The following is a 21808-nucleotide window of genomic DNA, read 5'->3' as shown; positions in this document are numbered from 1 at the left end:
AAAGAGTATTCTGAAGAGAAATATTGGAAAGAGAGACAGAGCCTGTTTTATGAACTACTGTCTGTGCTATAGCAAGTCTATGGTGAATGCGCTGTGGGCGCGCCTTGTGTTTGTTGTTATTTTGAAGTTATCTGAATAAAAACGTCCCAGTCACGCCGGCCCTGTCTTCTTCCTTCCAACCTTGAACCTCATCACACTGCCGAAACCCGGGAAGGAATATGAACCCTGCCACCATCATACAGTCTCCGCCGGGATTGCCATTTGCGGATGTCATCCAATCGCTCGCGAGTCTGCATCAGGAACACCATCAAGCCCTGCTCCGGAAGCAGGAAGACCGCAAGCTGTTCCGGAGCTGGATAGACCGGGAGGTTCGGGCCACGCAAACTCCATCTGCCCCAGCCCCGCCCACTTTGGTATCAGGCTTTGGTATCAGGCTTTGGTGGTTTCAGGGTGTAATCAAACCTCCATTCATCAAAGCCTGATTCAACCAGAGGCATTGGATAAGAGCCGCATGGTTAAAGTACGGTGCGTGCACGGGGAAGTGGTGAACTACCCCTTAATGTCAGTGGCTATTCAATTTCGGGTTCAAAAGCATAATATAGAGGTTGCGGTTAGCCCGCACCTCCGACATCCGCTAATTTTAGGAACAAATTGGCTAGATTTTAGTGTATTATTGGGATATTTATGTGCGGATACCTCTTGGAAAAAGGGGGAGCGGGGAAGGGTGGCGGTCGCTCAGCTAGGAGAAGCTGAGCCGGGACCAATGGAAGATGAGCCAGGGGAACGGAGTGCTCTTGAAAGGAGAATCCTTACAGAGCACGATGATTTTCCCCTGGAACAGTCCCAGGACGAAACGCTCAAAAATGCCTTTGAACAGGTCCGTACTATCGACGGGCAGCTTCTGCAACCAGATCGACCACTCTCATATCCTTATTTTGCTATTGTAAAAGAGAAGTTGTATCGAGTGATCCAAGACTCTCAGACAAAACAAGATATAGCTCAATTGTTGATACCAAAAAGCCGTAGGTAAATGCTTTTTCAGGCGGCTCATTGTAATCCGATGGCCGGGCATTTGGGACAATCAGCAACAATTAATCGTCTAATGACCCGATTTTTCTGGCCGGGCATTCACGAGAACGTGCAAGGTGGTGTGCATCTTGTCGGGAATGTCAGTTGGTGAATCCACTGGCCAATCCAAAAGCACCATTGTGCCCACTTCCTCTCATGCAGGTCCCCTTCGAACGAATTGGCATGGACCTCATCGGGCCATTAGAACGATCTGCACGGGGGCATTGCTTTGCATTAGTTCTGGTGGATTATGCAATGCGATACCTAGAGGCAGTGCCACTATGCAATATTTCCCCAAAAAGCGTAGCGGGCGTGCTGTTTCAATTTAATCTCCCGGGTGGGAATCCCAAATTATCGGGCATTACATCTATTCGCACCAGCGTTTATCACCCACAAACAGACGGTCAGGTGGAAAGATTTAATTGCACGTTAAAAACCATGATTCGGAAGTTCGTTCAGGAAGGCGCCAAAAATTGGGATAAGTGGCTAGAACGCCTCTTGTTCACTGTGCACGAGGTCCCCCAAGCCTCCACAGGGTTTTCCCCTTTTGAGCTTCTCTATGGGCGTCAACCCCGCGGGGTGTTAGATGTCCTTAGAGAAACTTGGGAGAAGGGACCTTCGAACAGTAAGAACGAAATTCAATATGTACTGGACCTGAGAAGAAAACTCCACACTTTGGGGCGGCTCTCTATGGAGAATTTGTTACAGGTTCAGGACAAACAAAGCTGGCTATACAACAGGGGAACTTGACAATGTGAATTTGCACCGGGAGATAAAGTGCTTGTATTGCTCCCTACTTCTAGCACTAAATTACTTGCGAAGTGGCAAGGACCCTTTGAGATCACACGGCGAGTCTGGGATCTCAGTTATGAGGTAATACGAACAGATAGGAATGGGGCACAAATTTACCATCTCAACCTCCTTAAACAGTGGAGGGAGGCGGAGTCAGTGATGCTGGCGACGGTGGTGAGCGGAGAGGAGGATCTCGGGTCAGAGGCGATCACACAAAGGCAATCTCTCGCGCTGGCCACAGGAGGAGATCACCTCTCACCCTCCCAACACACTGATGTGGCCAATTTACAAGCAGAATTTGCCAATGTGTTCTCATCCCTGCCTGGTCGAACCGACCTTATCCAGCACCACATTGGTAGCGGGAGAGAGAGAAAAGAGACGAGCGCTGCGTAAGTAGGTCAAGTGCAAATGACGAACACCTGTGTCTTGTTGTAGTAATTGGCGTGGAGAGACCGGATATAAGCCGCTCTGGAAAGAGAACGGGAGAGAGAAAAGGACTGAGGACTCGTGCGAGATCGCTGGGGAAAGAGTATTCTGAAGAGAAATATTGGAAAGAGAGACAGAGCCTGTTTTATGAACTACTGTCTGTGCTATAGAAAGTCTCTGGTGAATGCGCTGTGGGCACGTCTTTTGTTTGTTGTTATTTTGAAGTTATCTGAATAAAAACGTACGGGTCCCAGTCATGCCGACCCTGTCTTCTTCCTTCCAACCTTGAACCTCATCACAATTACTTTGATACACTTTGATAACACAATACTTCCTAAAATGTAACACTGAAACAAACATTTTCTGTAAAACTGCTTTGAAACTATATTTATTGTGTAAAGCGCTATATAACTAAACTTTAATTGAATTGAACACTATTGTAAAGTGTTTCCAAATCTGCACTGCTCATACAATAGCACAGGGGTGTCCAAACCTGCTCAAGGAGGGCAAACATTCTGCAGAGTTTTAGGTACAAATTGCCCCAACAACCTTGCCTGGAAGTTTCTAGTCAGTCTGAAGAGCTTGAATAGCTGGCCCAGGTGTGTTTACCTAAGGTTGGAGCTAAAACTCTGCAGGACAGTGGCCCTCCAGGAGTATGTTTGGACACCCCTGCAGTAGCACAAGATGCTCAAAATACGGAGCAAGGTGTGACACAACAGTCAAAAGATTTGTATGGTTGTAGCGATGGTAATTCTTACTGTGGTTTTACCATGCAGCAATACTAAATAAAGATAAATAATAAAAAAAATCTAGTTGATCTTTCCCAATAGGCAACAAATCAACCTCTGTGACCTATGCCTAGTTGACACAATACCCAACAGCATATTTCTCATTGTCTGTTGTCAGTTGCCACCAGTAAATATGCACTACTGCACTGCATACTTCATTTTGATCAGTAGAGCCACTAAGATATATATCTTAGGACTGGCATGTGTGTAAACATTTTTGGCCTACTTGTCTCGTGGTGGTTCACTGCGGGAGCGTGAGGTGGGCATCGTATCTGCTCCCTTGGTGGGGTCACCAAGACCAGCGTTGGGTGGCAGAGTGTTGTTAGTGCCCGGAGCCTGGGATCTGAAGCGCAATCTCCTGTCCTTCTCCAACTCGGGGCCAGTGAGGGGAGCACCCACACTAAGAGGCCTAGCCCCAGGCCCTGATGAAAACCATTCTCCTGATTTAGTTAGAATTTCCTGCTGTTTCCTGCACAGGTTACATACCCACATCACCTGCATAGACAAATAGAAGTGTTATTAAGGGAGGCAGCGATTGATGATCATTGTAAATGATCAAGATGTACAGTACAGCTAATACTTGAATTAAATTATGTTATTCTTTTATAGTTTTTAAAGACATTTAAAACAAACAAATTTAAGACAAAGAGACAAAGATATATATATATATATATATATATATATATATATATATATATATATAAATAACCACATAATATACTTACATACAGTACATACACACATTCACACTTTAAAACACATCAAACACTGGACTTTCATTATATATTTAGCCAGCACAAATTCAATCTAGCAATTTCAAGGTAGGAATAGGAACAGACAATGTTGAGCAGGTGAAAATATGGGCTGCGATATTATTCAAGCGATTCAAGTCAACCAGACTAAATAATCAAACTCTATCAGATATAAAAACACTTATTTTAAATTTCATCTACTACTTTACACAGTTTCCTACATTTGCTGGACTGCGCTAATTGGTGGCTATATTTTGAAAAGTGATTCAAAGATTTTTAACACGACTGGTCCATGTGGTAATTACAGTATGTCGGGCAGGAAATCGAAACATTCATCTATCATTCATTTACCTAACTATGGCTTATCATTTGAAACATGTAGGGAGTAGCCTAACATTTGCCACTACATAGCCACTTGCTCTAATGTTAGCCTAGATAAATGTGCGCTGTCATTTTGCGAATATGTTCATGTGGACAGCAGAAATAACTTTCTGTAATATATTTTTTATATTTTTTTATATTCTCATATCCTTTTGTCCATCCATTGAAAGTCCGCACAATCAAAATTTCATGCATTAAAAAGTATTGATCAACACATTTACATAGCTCATCAAATATGGTAAACATGAAAGATCAACCATTCTTGCTTGACACATCAGAACAAAGCTCATTGGTTTTTGTGGACGTTCCAACATGTTTGCATCACATGCGAGAACAAACCTCATTTGTTCTTTTGCATAAAACAAGCAAGTTTGACCTTTACCAAATTTCATGCTCTATATATGTTTGTTGATCAATCTTTATATTATATTATATTATATTATATTATATTATATTGTGTCTATTCAGAAGACTTGATTTAACCGCTCGATTCATATTTTATTATAAATAGTCTTTATGAACTATATGAAGCATCAAATGTTGTGTTAGCTTTCAATGAAGGTACAGAAATCAGGTTTCATTAAAAAAATATCTTCACTTATATTCACAGAAGTTTCATTTTTGGGTGAACTATCCCATTAACCCTAAGGTTGGTCCAAGGTGGCTGATTGATTAGCTTACACCTGATGTTGATTTCTTTTATTATTTTGGTCTATTTAAGCTCTGTTTTGTTCAGTTCTTTTGTGTTGACAGTGTTGACAGCTGTGCTTAAATTCATCTTTTTTTATTTTTGCCTCCTGCTGCAATTTAACGTGATAGAAGTACAGACCTATAATGGATTTAGCGGCAGTCAGAATCCTCCTTCTCTTGTATGGGAACCAGTCTCTGGAGGCACACATGCGTTCTTGGACTTACAATATCTGGTCCATTACGACGATGCCGGCCTGCATGTGTTTTTCTGGGCAGGTTTGAATAAGAAGACCAGGACATGCCTGCCCAGAGACAAGCCTCCAGAGAGCTTTATGGATTACATGGAATGGTTCATTCTCCCCAACGGTTCACCATTTACAATCTGCGAGAGCAAGGAGGAAATCTGCACGCCATCCCCAGCCACCAGCCCAGCCCTGGATTGTCCCAGCGTGTGTCCAGGTGTGTGAGCCGGTTACATCGCTCATGCCCATGAATACACTGGTGGAGTTTGAGGGGATGTCATGGAGCCCCAATCCCTCATCCATGGCTGGAGAATTACTGATTGATTTTGAAAGTGAGTGCATCTTGCCCCTTACTGTTCCCTGCATCGAGCCTGTCACTGCTAACAGCATCAATTTTCCTGAGTTTGTGTTCCTGCCCAGCCCCCCTATCCCACCTCTTCCGGTTTCATGTCTGCCTGTTCTGTGTTGGCCAAGAGAGCTGTCCATGAGTTTTCTGCCTGTTCCGCATCGGCCAAGAAGGCCGGCCCTGAATGTTTGTGTCCTCGTCTCTAGCCAGTCTGTTCACCCTCGCCTCTATTGGTCAGTCCTCCAGCCCTACCATCTTTCCTCTACCCTTCAGCTCCCTTTCTGGTAATCATTGGGTCACCTTGGTCAGAGTATTTGCCAGCTCAGCCCATGATGATTGACCCAGTAGCGCCACCTAGGACCTCAGTGCCCGCCACTCCTCCTATTCGAATCCACCATGACTCCTCCCTCCCTCGTCTCCACCTGGGTCCATCCTCCTCTTGGCTCCACCTTGGTCAGCCGTTGCACTGCCTGCACCACAGACTTCCGGTCTTTTACCTTCGGCTCGTCTCTCCAACCCATGGCTCTGTCGGGCGTTGCCTTCCCTCTAGCTCCGCCTTGGTCACACCGCCTTCGCCTCAGTCCTCCAACACCCCGACTCAACCTCGGACACCTCATCGCTCCAGCTCTGCCTTGCCCTTCAGGACCAGCATCCTTGCTCGTTCCCTGGAGTCCAGTGGCTCCACCTGGGTTTCCACCTGACAGCTGCATCTCGTTCAGTTGTCTCCATGGGTCCAGCAGACATGCCTTCCCCATGGCTCCTTTCTCCCTTGTCTCCGCAGTGGGTCTGCGTCATGGCCCTTCTGCTGGGGGTTCCAACCTGGCTGCTCCTGCCTTCTCTGCCCTGGCCCTGCCTGTCCTGGTTGCCTACCCTTCACTCACCACCAGAACCTCCTCCCACCCTCCAGTCTTTTTATGTTTATGTTTTAAGGTGCGTAGACATGCCTTTTTTTTTTGTGTGTGTGTGTGGGGGGGGGGGGGGGGGGTACAACAGTAATGTCAGGGTTCTGTTATGTTTTATCTGTGTTTGTTTCACTATGAGTTGGTTCTCTTTGTGTGTGTGTGTGTGTGTGGGTGTGTGGGTGTGTGTGTGTGTGTGTGTGTGTGTGTGTTAAAATGGAGGTGAAGTATCTTCTGAATAGGAATTAAAAGAAATCAGTCATCCTTTTTCTTAATCTGGGTAGATTTTTGTATTGCATATGCAAAAGTTAATATATCATCAGCCTCATATTTGTTATATATCGGCTTCCTATTCTCTTTCCTTTTCCCCAGTGAAGCCCCTTATTATTGAGCCCTGTAATAGTTCATTCATGAGATGGATGGCTGAGGCTGCCTAAAATAACTCAGCCGACACCATATTTCTTCACTTCCTCTACCCATATTTCTCCCACCCTCTCTCTTACACTCTCTCTCGTTTTTTTTTTTGTTTTTTTTGCCAGCCAGCTATACAGGTCTGATCTGACATGATTAGCAGGAATGCTAAATCAAATGAACAGCTCTTGCATTGACAACAAGTTAATGGCTTTAAAAACACAGAGGTCCAATCTATTGATCTAACATTACACTCTTAAAGCACCCTCAGAATTGCAGTAAATCAAAGCCTATTGCAGTACATGACAGCTGCTGTGGCTCTTGTCCTCCAAAAAGCATTTGGATGAGAAGAACCACCCTTATTTTTTTACTGATCCCAGTGATTCTACAAGCTTAAGAAGGAAGCCAGAGGTCTGTAAAATACAAAACTGTGTAAATCACATGGACACCCTGCAACTGACACTGCATATTTTATCAATTGGATAAATGGCGTGAGAACGGAAAAGCAGATATCACCCAAATAGCCTGTAATGTTGTAGTCATCTTTAGCGCTCGATGATCGCAAACTGGTTATGAAAGCAAGAGCTTATATGATGCACAAAAACAGGATGTTTCGCAACAGACACAGACACAAATGCTTAATTTAAGCAATAACAATCAGTTTTATGATTGATATTGCATAAAAATTTGAATGAGAATAGTTTGACTTTTAACTATTCTATGCTACAAACACCTGTACTCACATGTCAGCATCCTCCTTGATAATAGATCCCCTCTCACAGGGTCAACCTTCAACTCCATGAAAATCCAATACAAATTCTTTGAAGAATCGCCAGTACAAGATACCTTGCCGACAAATACGTTGCATTTCGGTGTTGACCCGATCTTAAAGAGGAGAAAGGCTGTTCTAGGACAGGATGGATATGAGGGAGAGTGAGAGAGAGGGGAAGAGAGAGCATCATGGCCTGATTGGATCCAGTTGGCACGACTCCAGCATAATCTGAGGTAAATCAGATGTGCAGAGGCCCACAGCTGTCAGCCAGCCAGAGAAACACTCTCGGGAAGGATTAGCAATCCCTGCTAATCCCACCACGCTATTGCTAGCCCTTCACCATTATTCAATCCATTGATGAGACAATGCTGCTGCGCTCTTCCTCTCAATGCCATGGGGAAACTACCATTGATCAACATTTATCTTGAAAAGAGGGACCACAGATCTCAATTAAAAACTATCACGTGCTCTTATTGCGAAACAGAAAGTAATTCACTCTTATTGGTGAGAACTGGTTGCAGATCATGATCAGATGAGTTTGTTAAGGAACAGAAAAAATCAACACCAAATGTTAATGTGCTTCATATAAGACTAGATGTGTAGATGGCTGGATTACTCATCACTAGTTTTGTGCAGTCGAGGATGGGTAAAATAATCCAAGGCTTTAATCCTTGAATTAGATCGAATTCAAGCTACACGCACAATGGAGGATTCACTTTCTCTCCATGTATTTTTTATTTTTTTACTCCAAAGGCCAGTTCACAACAATATCCAGGGCAAGCTTCTCATCTTGTGAAGGCTTGATTCAAGAGCCCCTCTCCCATCTAGAGAACTGAAGAGAATGTAGGCCACTAAGGCCTGGCCATTGTTATGAGAGAGAGAGAGAGAGAGAGAGAGAGAGAGAGAGAGAGAGAGAGAGAGAGAGAGAGAGAGAGAGAGAGAGAGAGAGAGAGAGAGAGATTAAATCAGAGAGAGGTCAAGAACAGTGGTTTTACTGTATTCCTGAATAGCATGAATAGGATTTTCTTGTGCAGGGGGATCACTAGAAACTAAGTATCAGAAGACCCAATAAAAAATCAGACAGCAAACAAGAACAATTGAATTTAACTGCAGACCTGAGGTCAGCACATACTGTATGGAAAGAGAGAGAGAGAGGGATGAGAGAGAGCATTGTGTGTGTGTGTACATTTATATGGGTGTAAATGAACTCTCTACTGTTCTCTAAGAGAAAGTGTGCCAGCCACCCCCTGCTTTGGTGAATACTGTTCTCCATGGTAACCAAATCAGTGAGAGGAGACTTACACAATGTCCTCTACAATGTAACTCTCCAGTATAGAGAATCATGAATATCACAATTATTTGCACTTTTATTTTCACTTTTAATTTCACTATTTCACTACTTTGAATTTAATTTCCTGAAGACTAATCTCATGCAACTAGTTACTTAAAAACATGCATACCTCAAAAATGTTCACTGAAGTTCCTATGTGTAATTTTTCATATATTAAAAATAATTTTATATATATATATATATATAGAGAGAGAGAGAGAGAGAGAGAGAGAGAGAGAGAGAGAAATGGTTAATAAAAGCATTATGTGCCTTCTTTAGTGCCTTCTATTTAAACTTCCTTTAAACCTCTGTGTGACTAATTATAAAATCACAGAAAAAATAAATGACTTTATATTTAAAATTATATGTAAGGCTAAAACCATTTTCCAAAATTACATTTTTACATATTACCCTTGACCCTTTTTTAGGGTGCCATCATTTATAAATGACTTTGTCCTATTAGGGTAAATTATTTTTAAATTGTCTGAAACTTCACACACATTCAAATGAATTTTCACTATCTGAAAAGTAGTAAAAAAAAGTGTTTCAAAAAACATTAAAAAGCTTTATTAACATTCCATTTAATCTTTTGCTACTATATTTCATTTGTAACTCATATGTAAAAATGTCAAAAACTTGACACAAATTCAGATTCATCTTCGCTGCCTGGAAAGTATAGTGAAACATGTCTTTAAGTGTTAAAAAAAAACACTTGGAATTTTCTTGGAATTCCAAATCAATGGTTGTAGCACTAGTGAAAATCAACAAGACTCTTCTTTTTCCGTGTAGCCCACACTTTCCACACGTAACTTGATTTTGACTTGTTTAGCTATCGTCTTTTGAGCATTAATAGGTAGTGGCATATTTACTGATCTCTGGTTGTAGTGTGGATCACATCTTCCAAACTGGCATAGGATAATGTACCAAAATGCCTGACTTTCACAACAATATATAACTTATATTCTTTATCTCTGCCATCACCCTCACTGCTTCTATCCTCCTTTATCTTCAACTTTTTTGTTTCTAACTATGACCTTATTTTCTCATGCATTGCCGTCACTATCATAAGTACTTTCTGGAAAAGGTACAGCTTTTCCTCTCTGTCTTCTATAAACTTACCAACATCAACCTAACACAAGCAAAAAGGCTATTATACTGACTGCCAGTACTGAGCAATAATGCTAAATCCACAGAAAATATGTATCCCATAAAACTTTGGTTTTAAAAATGTAGGTTGATATTTTAGAAAATTGTAATTTATGCATTTCCTAGTCGAAAATGGACTCACAATGGAGCCTTGACAGCATGTGACCTATGTGCTAATGTCTCCTTCACTTCCTTGTTGTATTCCTTACTCTTTAACATAAATTGTTATTTTATTGGCTGAAGGGGATGTCATATGATAATATTAAAATGAAATTTATGGGGGGTTGAATATATTATTGATTATTGTATTTTAAATGAAAATTTATCTGCGTAATTTATACGTGACAATACAGCATAGAGAGTTAAGTTTGATTCATTTCTGTAAATTAGTTCTCTGTGAATAATTTCAAATGGTTTGTGTCATAAATGAAATGAGGGAAAAACAATTATTAGTTTGGATTTTTTTACTCAAAGATCTTCACTGAAGTTTTTGCATTTTTTATCTATTTAAAGTATTAGTAAAATTATGTGAAAAGAAAAGTTAAGATTTAATAATTTCTGTAAATCAGCTCAAACTGTTTGTCAGTAAATTCAAAACTTGATTCAATGACTCATTTGCATTATAACTCAAAAAAGTTAAATGAAGTACGTACGTGGCATTTTTTTTGTAGTCTATATTTACCGATAAATGATCAAAAGACTAGCAACTATCAAGGTACACTTTAATCTATCACTCAGCCCTAAAAAAGTGAATATAGTGATATGACTAGCTTTAAAGGACAAAAGCAGTAACATTATACTGAAGATAAATGAATGCAGGTGGGACTGAGAGGAAAAAGACAGTCTATTGCATCTGCAGTGTTTGGAGAAAAGGGCTGGGGCTCAACTGTGCTAGTTCAGAAGAAATGGGTTATGAAAAATAACTGCCTTCCTCTCAAAAACTGACAGATCTGCTGACGCAGTGTCCATTGCACACCTCAAAGAGAAAACTTGCCCATACATCACAAATACACACAGCTAGGATCCAGCAAAGCACTCAAGGGACTTTTAATATTAAAGAATACATACACCTGTGTCAGGCTGCCTATATGTCAGTATAGTTTAAAGGGGTCATATCATGAAAAACCAAATTGTTCCCTGACCTTTTGAAAAATACATATTTCCCAATACAAATGCCCCATTCTGTTCCAGAAGAAATACTATCCATGCAATTATAGCTGCCACACATCAATCCAGACACATCATACAGACTCCTAAAGGACTTTCATATTTGCTTGGCCAGCTCAACCACTGGCAGACCAAAGGAGGACTGAAAGGAGGAATAGCATGTACATACATCAGCATTTGTGCACTCTGTGTAAACAGAACAGGGATAAATAGATTCCCTATAGCCAGCTGCTGGTCAGAAGGGATTGTTATACTGGTAAGTAAAACTCATTCCTTTTCCAAACAACATGGCTAATGGCTAAGCTAAGCAGTTTTCACACTAAAAGGCTGTTAGGAAGAGATTGCTTCTTTATCTTGTTAAAGCCACAAGCATGTTGCTCTTTTCAAAACATTTCCGCTGCTGAGCAATTATGACATACTGTATGTACAAGTAAGGGCTTGATGGCTAAACCCCAAAGTATACTAATATAAGTAGTAAAAAAATTGTTTTTAATATAAAGATTGGTAACACTTTATAATAAGTATGCAGTAATAAAGTACTTACAAATCATTATATATAATATAGTTACTATAGTTAATTCATAGTTAATATATTGTAGTCTATACATTGTTATTTATTATATATGCGTTGTATATATTTATAGGCTACATACCAAATAGTGAGTTCCCTTTCGAGGAAACTCGCACTGCGTCGATAACGACACTTAACAACACTTAACACTCTTAGCATAGAATGATACGATGCGTACAGCAAAACGACGCGTACACGTTTTTGCGTACAGCAAAAAAAGAAAAGAAAAAAGACGTGCGCTTTTGTGTGTCTGTATCCCGCCGCCAATTGCGCTTCGGGACACATTGGTTTTTAGCGAATACACGCTGCATTGTCCACCCCAAAGGCTTGCGGCCAGGCAGTGTTTGCGTCCGCACACCGAAAGTAGTTTTCGATTATTCCCTGCCGGTCCTCCGCTTCAGGGTATCGAGAATGAAACCGAAGGAGCCTCCCCTCCTGGCTCAGTCTCGAGAACTGGCAGTTTGGCATCGAGATGTCGTCCTTGGCCACATTCAGAGCTTGGGGAAGACTCAACACGAAGAAGAGCGTGTTGACACCAGCCCCGCAAACTATGTTCCTGGGGTTGGTGTGGGACTCGACTACGACACGGGCACGAATGTCTCCTGCACGTATCGAATCCATCCTGGCCATGGTGACCAGGATAAAGCACCATTACTGTAAAACAGTTTCAGAGACTGTTAGGGCTCATGGTAGCTGTGTCCAACATGATACCTGCTGCACACGAGGGCTCTAGTGGTGGTTGAAAGCCAAGGGGTTTTCCCCGAGGGGGAACACATTCTGCATAATAAGGGTTACGTGCAGATGCCTTCGTTCCCTATCAGTGTGGAAGAGAGACGACACACTGTCCACTGTGGTTTTCTCTCACGCATCCAGCTCCACTGGGGTTGGATGCCATGGTGCAGATGGCCTGTATGCATTTCCCCCGATTGCTCTGCTCCCGGGAGTTTTGGAGAGAGTCAGTCGCGACGGGATCAGTCAACTCCTGGTAGCCCCGTTGTGGCCGGCCTGAGTATGGTTTTCAGACATAATATCACTCCTGGCGGGCCCCCCATGGTAGATTCCCATCAGGAGGGACAGGCGGAAGGCTCAATATTCCACCCTCGGCCAGAGCTGTGGAAATTGTGGGTCTGGTCCCTGAGGGGGCCCAGTACCTAGAAGCCGGTCTGTCGGCAGGAGTGGTCGATACTATAATCAGCTCCAGAGCTCCGTCCACCAGAAAGTTGTACGGCCTAAAGTGGAATGTTTTCTCCACTTGGTGTAGAGAGCGTGGCGTGGACCCAGTTAACTTCCAAGTGGCTTCAGTGCTGGTGTTCCTCCAGGATCGCTTTTCTGCTGCTCTTACCCCGTCAACACTTAAGGTGTATGTGGCTGCCATTGCGGCTTTCCACACTCCACTAAGTGATGCGCCTTTGGGAAGACATCAACTGGTCGTACAATTCCTTCGAGGTGCATGGAGGATGAGGCCTGCGACTTGAACCAGAGTCCCCACATGGGATCTGGCAGTGGTTCTCGAAGGGCTTGTTGAGGCCCCCTTCGAACCTCTGGAGTCGGCTGCGGCCAAGAACCTGTCACTTAAGGTGGCCTTTCTCCATGGTGTCCTCTAGAGCCCTCCTTTCAGGGGCAACTATACATGAGGTATGTGATGCGGTTGGCTGGGCCACTCCGCACACATTCTTAAGATTCTATAGTCTGGACCTTCCTTCTATACCGGGCACACGAGTGCTCTCGTCCTAAGTTGTGCCTGAGACAGCTTCACGCTAGGACAGGCAGGCTTTGTTGTGGCATAGTGGGCATTTCGTTCCCCATAGTGTCGTTATCGACGCAGTGCAAGTTCCCTCAAAAGGGAACGTCTCAAGTTACGACTGTAACCATTGTTCCCTGAGAAGGGAATGAGATACTACGTCCCTTTGCCATGCCTCCTGGGAGCGACTTGCTTCATCGTGAAGCTAACACTGTTGTGTGTCGGAGTCCCTTTGTAGCTTCCGTGTATGCCCTCACACGTTATGTCATCACGCAACGCCAATAGGTTTGGTTTAGTTTAATTCATACTTCAGACGTGCTACGCTAAGTGCCGTTCCCCATAGTGTCGTTATCGACGCAGTGTCTCGTTCCCTTCTCAGGGAACAAGGGTTACAGTTGTAACCCGAGACGTTTTCATTCATTGTCACTGTAATTAACACAATTATTATTGCTTAATTAGCTCGTAGTAAAACTATGTGTTGGTTTAACTTAAAAAGTAAGTAACCTGAGAGTTCATTTAAATTAATTCAATGAAGGAGATTGGTTTAATCAACAGAAACTCAAAATATTATGTTATCTGTGTCAGGGTTCTGTCAATTTGGTCTAGTTTATTCTTGGTTTTGTGACAGAGCCCTGGCGCTCATGTATTTTCAAATCTTCGCCTGAGCATGCGGTTTCGAGCGTGGTTTTCGGATTCCGGCACTCATGTCTAGTTTGGTTTCGGTTCCGTGTCGGGGTTCGGACACTCACGCTCCATGTCTTGTCTCTCGTGTGAGCGTATGGGTTGTGTGTTCATTCACTATTTGTGTTTGTATACTGTTTGCTCTCTATTTATTCTCCTTGTGTTTCCAGTCCTGTGTCAGATCGTTATCATATGTTTACCCGCTGTATGTTCCCTCTTGTGTGTTTTCCTGCCTTTTGTCAAGTCAAGTCTTGCTGTCAATCTATCTACTTTTCTTTTAAGAAACACTTAATACTAATGCAATTACTGTCTAATAAAGGTTGGTTTAAAGCACTTAATTAATGACATTTTCCAATTTTCCTTGACCTAATCTAAAGTGAGAACTATATGCACATCTAATCTTCTAATTATTATCAGGATATAAAATCAGCCTCTTACTTCTTCCCACCATCAGTAGGTGCGTTGACGCCATGTTGTAATTACCGTAACGATTCAGAACTGTAAAAAGGTGTCATGTGCTTGTAGATCTTGCAGTTACAATGTGTAAATAAATTCGTAATTTCATGAGAGTACCGCGAGAGCGACTGAAATTACGACATGGTGTGAACGCAGCAAGATCTTCGGCATGCAGTGTGGGCTCTTCCGTTCAAATGCACTGTGAGTTATGGTTAAAAACAGTGGGCTCTCTGGTTTGAATGCAGTGTGAGCTTTGCTTTATATACATTGGGCTGTCCTGTTCGAATGGCAGTGTGGGCCTACCGTTTGATGCAGTAGGGCAGGGCTATTCAACTAGCTACATTCGAGGGCCAGATTATCAAATCGAAAAGTTGAGGTGGGCCGGTGGGTTTGGGGGTTTAGCTTATTTATTGAAACATTATTTATTGAAACATAACTGTTTCAATAAATAAGCTAAAGTAAACCTAAAAAAAGTATTTGTATTTATTTGGAAATGTGGTACCCAACAGTATGGAGATATATAAGACCATAATAAATAAAAAAATATATAATTTACAGCTGTGTACAACTATTTTCCTTGGAACAAATTAATAAATTATACAAGCTCATAGCTATTGGTAAGAAATAAGAATTATTTTATTTATAATTGTTATGCTTAAATGAAAATATTCTGACAGTGAGACTTGATAACCACAGGCTACTCACTCCCACTGTATAAAAAAATGCCTAAACACAGGTTAAAAACTATATGCATGTCATAACAAAAATGAATTATATATTCCTCTACCCATCTAATAAATCTAATGCAATATAATATATTCAATATAAATATTCCACATTTCTGCCCAAACCATAGTAAATTACTACAGTATAATAATAGAGTAAACGCAACTCCGTGCTGGGCCGTGCTGAAACAACTAGTGATGACAGATGATTCAGTGACAGAGCGGTCCGAATGAATCCGAATAGTTTCAGAAGAAAGAATCGAACCAAAATAATGATTAATTCACAAATGATTGGTATCGCTGGTTCGGTCGACAGAAATACGGGACACACATAATAACTGCTGAAATATTCACATGTAAAACGTTTCTCAGGTCATTCGGAGCATGTATCAAACTAAATTAACCGCACCGCCAGGAAAAGAGGAGGAGGGAGGTTGGTGCTGTTGGGCCAGATGGAGATGATTGGCGGGCCGGATTTGACCCGCGGGCCGCCAGTTGAATAGCCCTGCAGTAGGGGCTCTCCCCTTCCAAATCCCAGTATGATCCCTCATGTTTCTTATCATGGGGGCTCTTCTATTCAGATTGCAGCGTTAGGAGGGAATGGGAATGCCATGCAAGTTATTTTATGGTTTCCTTTTCCGCCATCTGTGGGGGCCACACGTCTTGATTTTGCAGAGTTAGTTGCGCGGGGCAAACTTTCAGGGTAGTCAGGCCTGGTCTTCCTGGGTTAGAAGCTCCTGCCCCTTCTGCGACATTGGTGACGGTGAGTATCACGTTTTATAATTTCTAGGCTCCATGTTGTGGATTCAGTGGCGGGAAACTCTCCAACCTCAGTGACAAACCTCCAGTCCAAATACAGCTCCAGTAGGAGCACGATACTGCCACCGCAGTGCCCTGCTTAACTCGATACTGTCCCTGCAGTGTCCCACCATAACTCCAGCAGGAGCTGCGCTAACATTCCTTCCTATTTAACTTTCTTCCCCAGTTTTAGGTGGGCCTTCTGGACCACTGAGCCTAATTACACGTGCCAATTTCACTTAAATAGCTATAAGCATTTTGATTAGGTAAATACTGCTTGTTGTCCAAATTATACTTTGCAATTTTGGGGGGCAAATCGGAGCTTAAGTAGAAAATACTCCCAGGCCCCTTCATAGCGGACAGCAAGCCAAAACTGTTTACCATGTACGCTCAGATTATATGGGCACACAAACTCGTGAAATGCACATTTGAGCGACTCAAACTCAGAGCATAAGCAGTGAAGAGTTTGTGTTGAGCAACATTTACTGTGAACAGAACTTCTCTTAGACACTGAAAACACCGGATCATGAGCTTCTCATGTGAAAATGAACACAGTGCCACACTTCACTCTGAAACATGTAGCATACTGTATGTTTGTTCAATTAAATCAGTCTTTGCGATTTGATTATGCGATTTAAGTTTTAATTTGAATAATTGTTCAGCCCTAACTTCTGGAGAGATGTAGCACAGACACTGGACAAAGATAAAACTTTCAAATGTGTCAGCCGCCTGGGATCAGGTACGATGTCAAATGAAGAATACTTTCAAAGGCTACACGTTGGGCAAGTAAGCACACGCTAAATGTATGTGAAAAAACAAGGTATGTTTTGAGATAAGCGTCAACGCTGTTGGAGACATCCACAGTATACAGCTTAAAGTTGAGCTCTTTAACAACATGATTAATTAGAACTAAGCACATGATGTTCAGTATTATATGCTAAAAAAACAAAAACAAGAAAGGAAGGATATTTTTATTTCAGCAGCATAAATTCAACACCAATACTAGTCATTCACAAAGTTACGACAAGCACAAACACAGTAATAAACAAAGACACCTGACAGACAACACAGTACACACATAATAGCACAAAAACACACAAGTCACAAGTGCCCACTGGAGTGCAGGGTAAGTATTTCTCTCTGAGTGCTTTCATAAATACTAACAAAGTGAGTTGCGAATATGACATTACCATATCGGCCGTGGTAAAACCCTGTATTTTGACCTTGAACTTTCACCCCGTGGCATGCCTATTGCAGTCCCAGGGCACAAGCAGGTGCAGTGAACATGCACAGATAAGCATTCTCTCATCACTGGTAGCACTTTAAGTGAAAGGGAGTCCATTCCATGTTTGGAATCATGTCTCTACTGAGAATCATGTAGAGCACAGCTTACGTAGTGTTTAAGTTAAACCCATTTGACTAAAGAGCAACCAGTTGTGAGACATCAATACTCCGACCAATCCAAATACCCTATTCCCCTAACCCCCTTGCTGTGGCAACTACTACGGCATCCCTGGTGGTAGCAACAAGGAAGGGAGGGGGATGGGGTTCAGCCAACACATGCTAGTATCCTATTAGCTGGCTCTCATGAGGAAATAATTGGTGGCCCATGCAGAATCTACAATACTCAGAATGTCTTACCCTGTCTTTCCCTATGAGACACTTTGCATGAACAGAAGACAAATAATGGGCGCAACATTAGTCAAATTTTGTTTGTGCTCAATATAGCAGAAAAAGAATCAACATAATTTTTTTTGCAACATAAATCAACAACAGAGGTTCAATAAGGTGACAATGCCAGTAAAATTCAATGCTCTTTTTTGCAACTAAAAACTATGAATTATCGTGCAATTTACAGTGAAATACAGTTAAAAGACATTCCCAGATGTACATTCATGACATATGATTACATTTATTTAAATAAGTTTGTTTATTTAGGTTTCTTAGGTTGTTTCCTAATGTGTTACCTTTTCAGTAATTTAGTTAATGTTTATTGCATTATTTTAGTGTTATTTGAGTTACCCTGATGGTCTTTTGTCTTTGTGAGTATGACCCTGTGAACCATCTATATATGAGTATTGGCCAAGTTTTATGGACATGCCACTTACAATGATTTATCGTGGCTTTCTATTATGCCACCTGAATTATTATGGTGCTTATCAGTAAGTTAAAAGCAGATTTTGGTAGTTCAAGTGGTTATATTTACATTATATAAATAAATGAAATATATGCTTATAAGTTGAGCACATAAATGCCATAGCATAACACCTGAAGCATTGTCACAGTATCTCTTATAGTGAATTTCTGGCAACCACAGCTGCCTTTTTTTAACCGTAAATTTAATGGGATATTTTTTTGTATGAACTCACTTTTTCACTGAAGGTTTTGCATGTGGGAAAAGATTCAAACCACACACTCACACACACATACATACACAACTACTTATATTAGCAACAGAAATGGCATTAGTCCATTCAGTCCAGTGATTGTGCACATTCAGACGTAACACTTCCCTCAAATCACATTAGTAGAGCACACAACAAAAAGAAAAGAAAAACTCTAACCACTTTGTCCTCCTTGAGTCATGCAGTCCAGGAAGCAGAGAGTGAAAGACAAGCAAACAGAGGTAGAGGGGGGTTGGAGGTGGAAGAGAAAAAGTGTGAAATTAAAATTGAAAATAAATGGTGAGAAATGGAAAGAGAGAGTGTGTGAAAAAGAAATGGAGGGAGGGAAGGAAGAGTGGGTGGAGGGGAAAGGAGGTGGGAAAGTGTTAGTGAAGCAACCCAGTTTTCTCTTGTGCGTCAAAATAGTCATTGAGAGTGTCAAGGGCATTCAAAAATGTTTTAATGCTTGTAATAGTAATACATGTAACACTGACATTTTGAACTGTAACACTGCCATTGACATATTGACATATTGAACTTGAAATGTGTTTTTCTATACATAATGGCAGACATGTCCAACAGTGGTCATGTATGGCTCTATGCTAAAGATGAAATGTGAGAACAGAACACTGACACCTCTAGACATGTTTTCCTCTCATACTAAAATGAGAATGTCACAAAACACAGATGAGGGGTCCAAGCAACCTCACAGGATGCTTGTCCATAACTGTGAGGCCTCACTGAATCTGTGTCTGTGCATCATATTTGTTATACAAATTGTGTTTGAATTGGGAGGTCTGCAGCTAATCGTTTGGATGATTGAGGTTACATGATTTTGTACCTGTAATGCCCCCAACAGGGAAACACAAGAACAGCATGTGAAGGGTGTGCTCTATTGCAGTCCTGGCCTTTCAAAGGTATTGATTGATGCGGTGCTGGCTGGGTGAATTTGTAACAAACTGATCTTTACTGTGAGAATTATCAGAAGGAATACAATAATTTTCAGAAGAGGATATGACTGATTAGCATAAAAGTGGGTCTGACTGAGTGATCAAGACCCAGAAACCCTTTACTGGATAAATAAACACGCTTAAATACACTATCATACCTGCGCATAGACTAATTTTTTTTCACCACTCTGTTTTTTACACATACTAGTCTTGCTGCGATAGTCAGTGTAGTGTTAGTGGTGTACACGGTGTTCAGTCACACACCGATTACATCACTTGCCCACAGTGGCAACTGCCCACCTTTGCCGTTTAGATTTTTTTATAGTAATAAAAATAATTTAGTTCAGTTAGAGAACAGACACTACAATTAAAAACTGAACGCGTCAATTCAGTGTGAGTCAAACAAGAGTCGCAGCACAGATCAGCAGCGTGCGTCAGATTTATTTTATCACGTGACGAGTGTTAGGCCAGCTGACTAACAAGAAGAGTGAGGTGAGCTGACTGACAAGACGATGGCGGAAGATTTGGTTTCAAAGCGAAACGTAAAAGCGCCTATTTGGCAATATTTTCTCATTGTACAGTTTTGTTGTTGTTTTTCATTAAAAAGAATAATGAACCGACCATTCAAGCAATTGCCACCACCGAATTGTCGATAATTCGCTAAAGCTGAAAGGCATAAGCGATTTAAAAGCGAGGTGGAAAAGAGGGGAAAACTCCAACATCTTGTAATTGATGAAAGAATGTTCATTTTTGGACAAACTAACACTACAATTTATTGCCAGACAATGATCTAAATGTAAACATCCAATTTCAGCTTAAAATTGCCAATACTGGCCAGTTATTAAAATGGTGGCAGTATACTGTGCATCACTAATATAAACAGCATTATAAGGTTGAGCTGCTTTAAAATACTTTGTCATATTATCAGTATCCACAGAACACTGCTTTCAGAGTCCCACTGTTACGATTCCTTATTGAAAACTTTGGGTAGGGACAGTAGGGGACCTCACCCAGCTGGGCAGGACGGAACTAAGGCAGATTGTTCCTCAGCATGCCCAGTGAGATGAGTCCAATCTCAGGTAAGTCACTCTAGAGGAGGGATGGTGTCTTTAGAGACAGCAGGCAAGGATGAGCTCTTAAAATAGACCCTCGCATGTTGTGCTGCTGGAAACGGTCCCACCTTACCCTGCTGGTGCTTAGCAAAGTCAATGAAGATTTCACTCAAAGAACAGAGTCTTTATAAAGCTCAGAGGAGCTGTGGGTGGTTTGGATTTCGCAGTTTAAATCTGTAGACTTGATTGGATAGGAGAAACTGAGATTAACTGTTTGTATTCTGAATTTGGACTTGCCAATCCCTCTAAGTTCTATGATTTATACAGATTCAGTAAATTCCTCAGAAGGGAAACAAACAAACAACTGATATGTAGTTACAAACAGTAAAAGACTAAAGCAAGCAGTATAAAACAAATTAAATATTCAAATGGTAAATGATGAGTCAATGGAAGTGACTCCACAGTGAGAAGGACAACATGGAGGATGAGGAAAAACAAGCAATGAAAGGGTCCTTACATTATTCGAACGCAACGACACTCTTCCTCCGCAGCGGGCGCAGAACTTGGTCTGGCAGTAGGAACACAGATGCCCACAGCCATCTGCAAACTTGGTTTTACGACAGATGCCACAGGTAGGTGCATCATCTTTATGGACAGCCTGCTGTCGTTTCGTTTCTGCTCCAATCTTCTTCACCTGCTCCTTATAACTCTCAAACTGCTGGTGCAGTGTCCTGACAGACAGAAAATACGATAGGGAGAAAGAGAGAGAGGGAAAAGAAGAGTGTTTGTTAGTTTGAATGTATTGTTAAAAAACAAATAAAACTAATGAAATGTAAAAAAATATATATATATATTATATATATATATATATATATATATATATATATATATATATATATATTGGTAATTTAATATTATATGAAAAACTTAAGCCAAAATTAGAAATGTTGCCTTGGAAGCTAAGTGAAATAAATAAGTTTAAGATGAGGCACTAAAATTATTAAAAGTAAAAAAAAATTAAATTAAAAATTCAGTTTCAAATCAAAATGAAACTGAAAATATAAAAATCTATTACAAAATATGAATAAATGGTATTTACATATTAGGGCTGGGAGAAAAAATCGAGTCACCTAGCTATCGTGATTTATTTTTATTTTGTTTTATTTTTCGAATCACTATTAATTCAAATTCAATTGCTTTATATTTTTCCTTGCTTGTAGATGAGGTAGACAGAAGTTAG

At 41.2% G+C, this 21808-nt stretch overlaps 1 protein-coding gene across 4 annotated transcripts in view; it reads right to left on the bottom strand.

Moving 5' to 3' along the window:
* Positions 1-21808, bottom strand: part of rims1b (regulating synaptic membrane exocytosis 1b) — a 90721-nt gene that overhangs the window by 54376 nt on the left and 14537 nt on the right. For all 4 annotated transcript variants that reach the window (XM_084105804.1, XM_084105807.1, XM_084105805.1 and 1 more), the window contains exons 2-3: positions 21086-21299; positions 3301-3569 (exon numbers count right to left, since the gene is read on the bottom strand). In XM_084105804.1, coding sequence (XP_083961930.1) covers positions 3301-3569; positions 21086-21299 — 483 coding nt within the window. The remainder of the gene's footprint in view (positions 1-3300; positions 3570-21085; positions 21300-21808) is intronic.

This window comes from Abramis brama (genome assembly GCF_963993115.1).
Source record: "Abramis brama genome assembly, chromosome: 2".
NCBI lineage: Eukaryota > Metazoa > Chordata > Actinopteri > Cypriniformes > Leuciscidae > Abramis > Abramis brama.
Note: the sequence above shows the minus strand (reverse complement) of the source record. Positions and strands in the feature narration are given on the sequence as shown.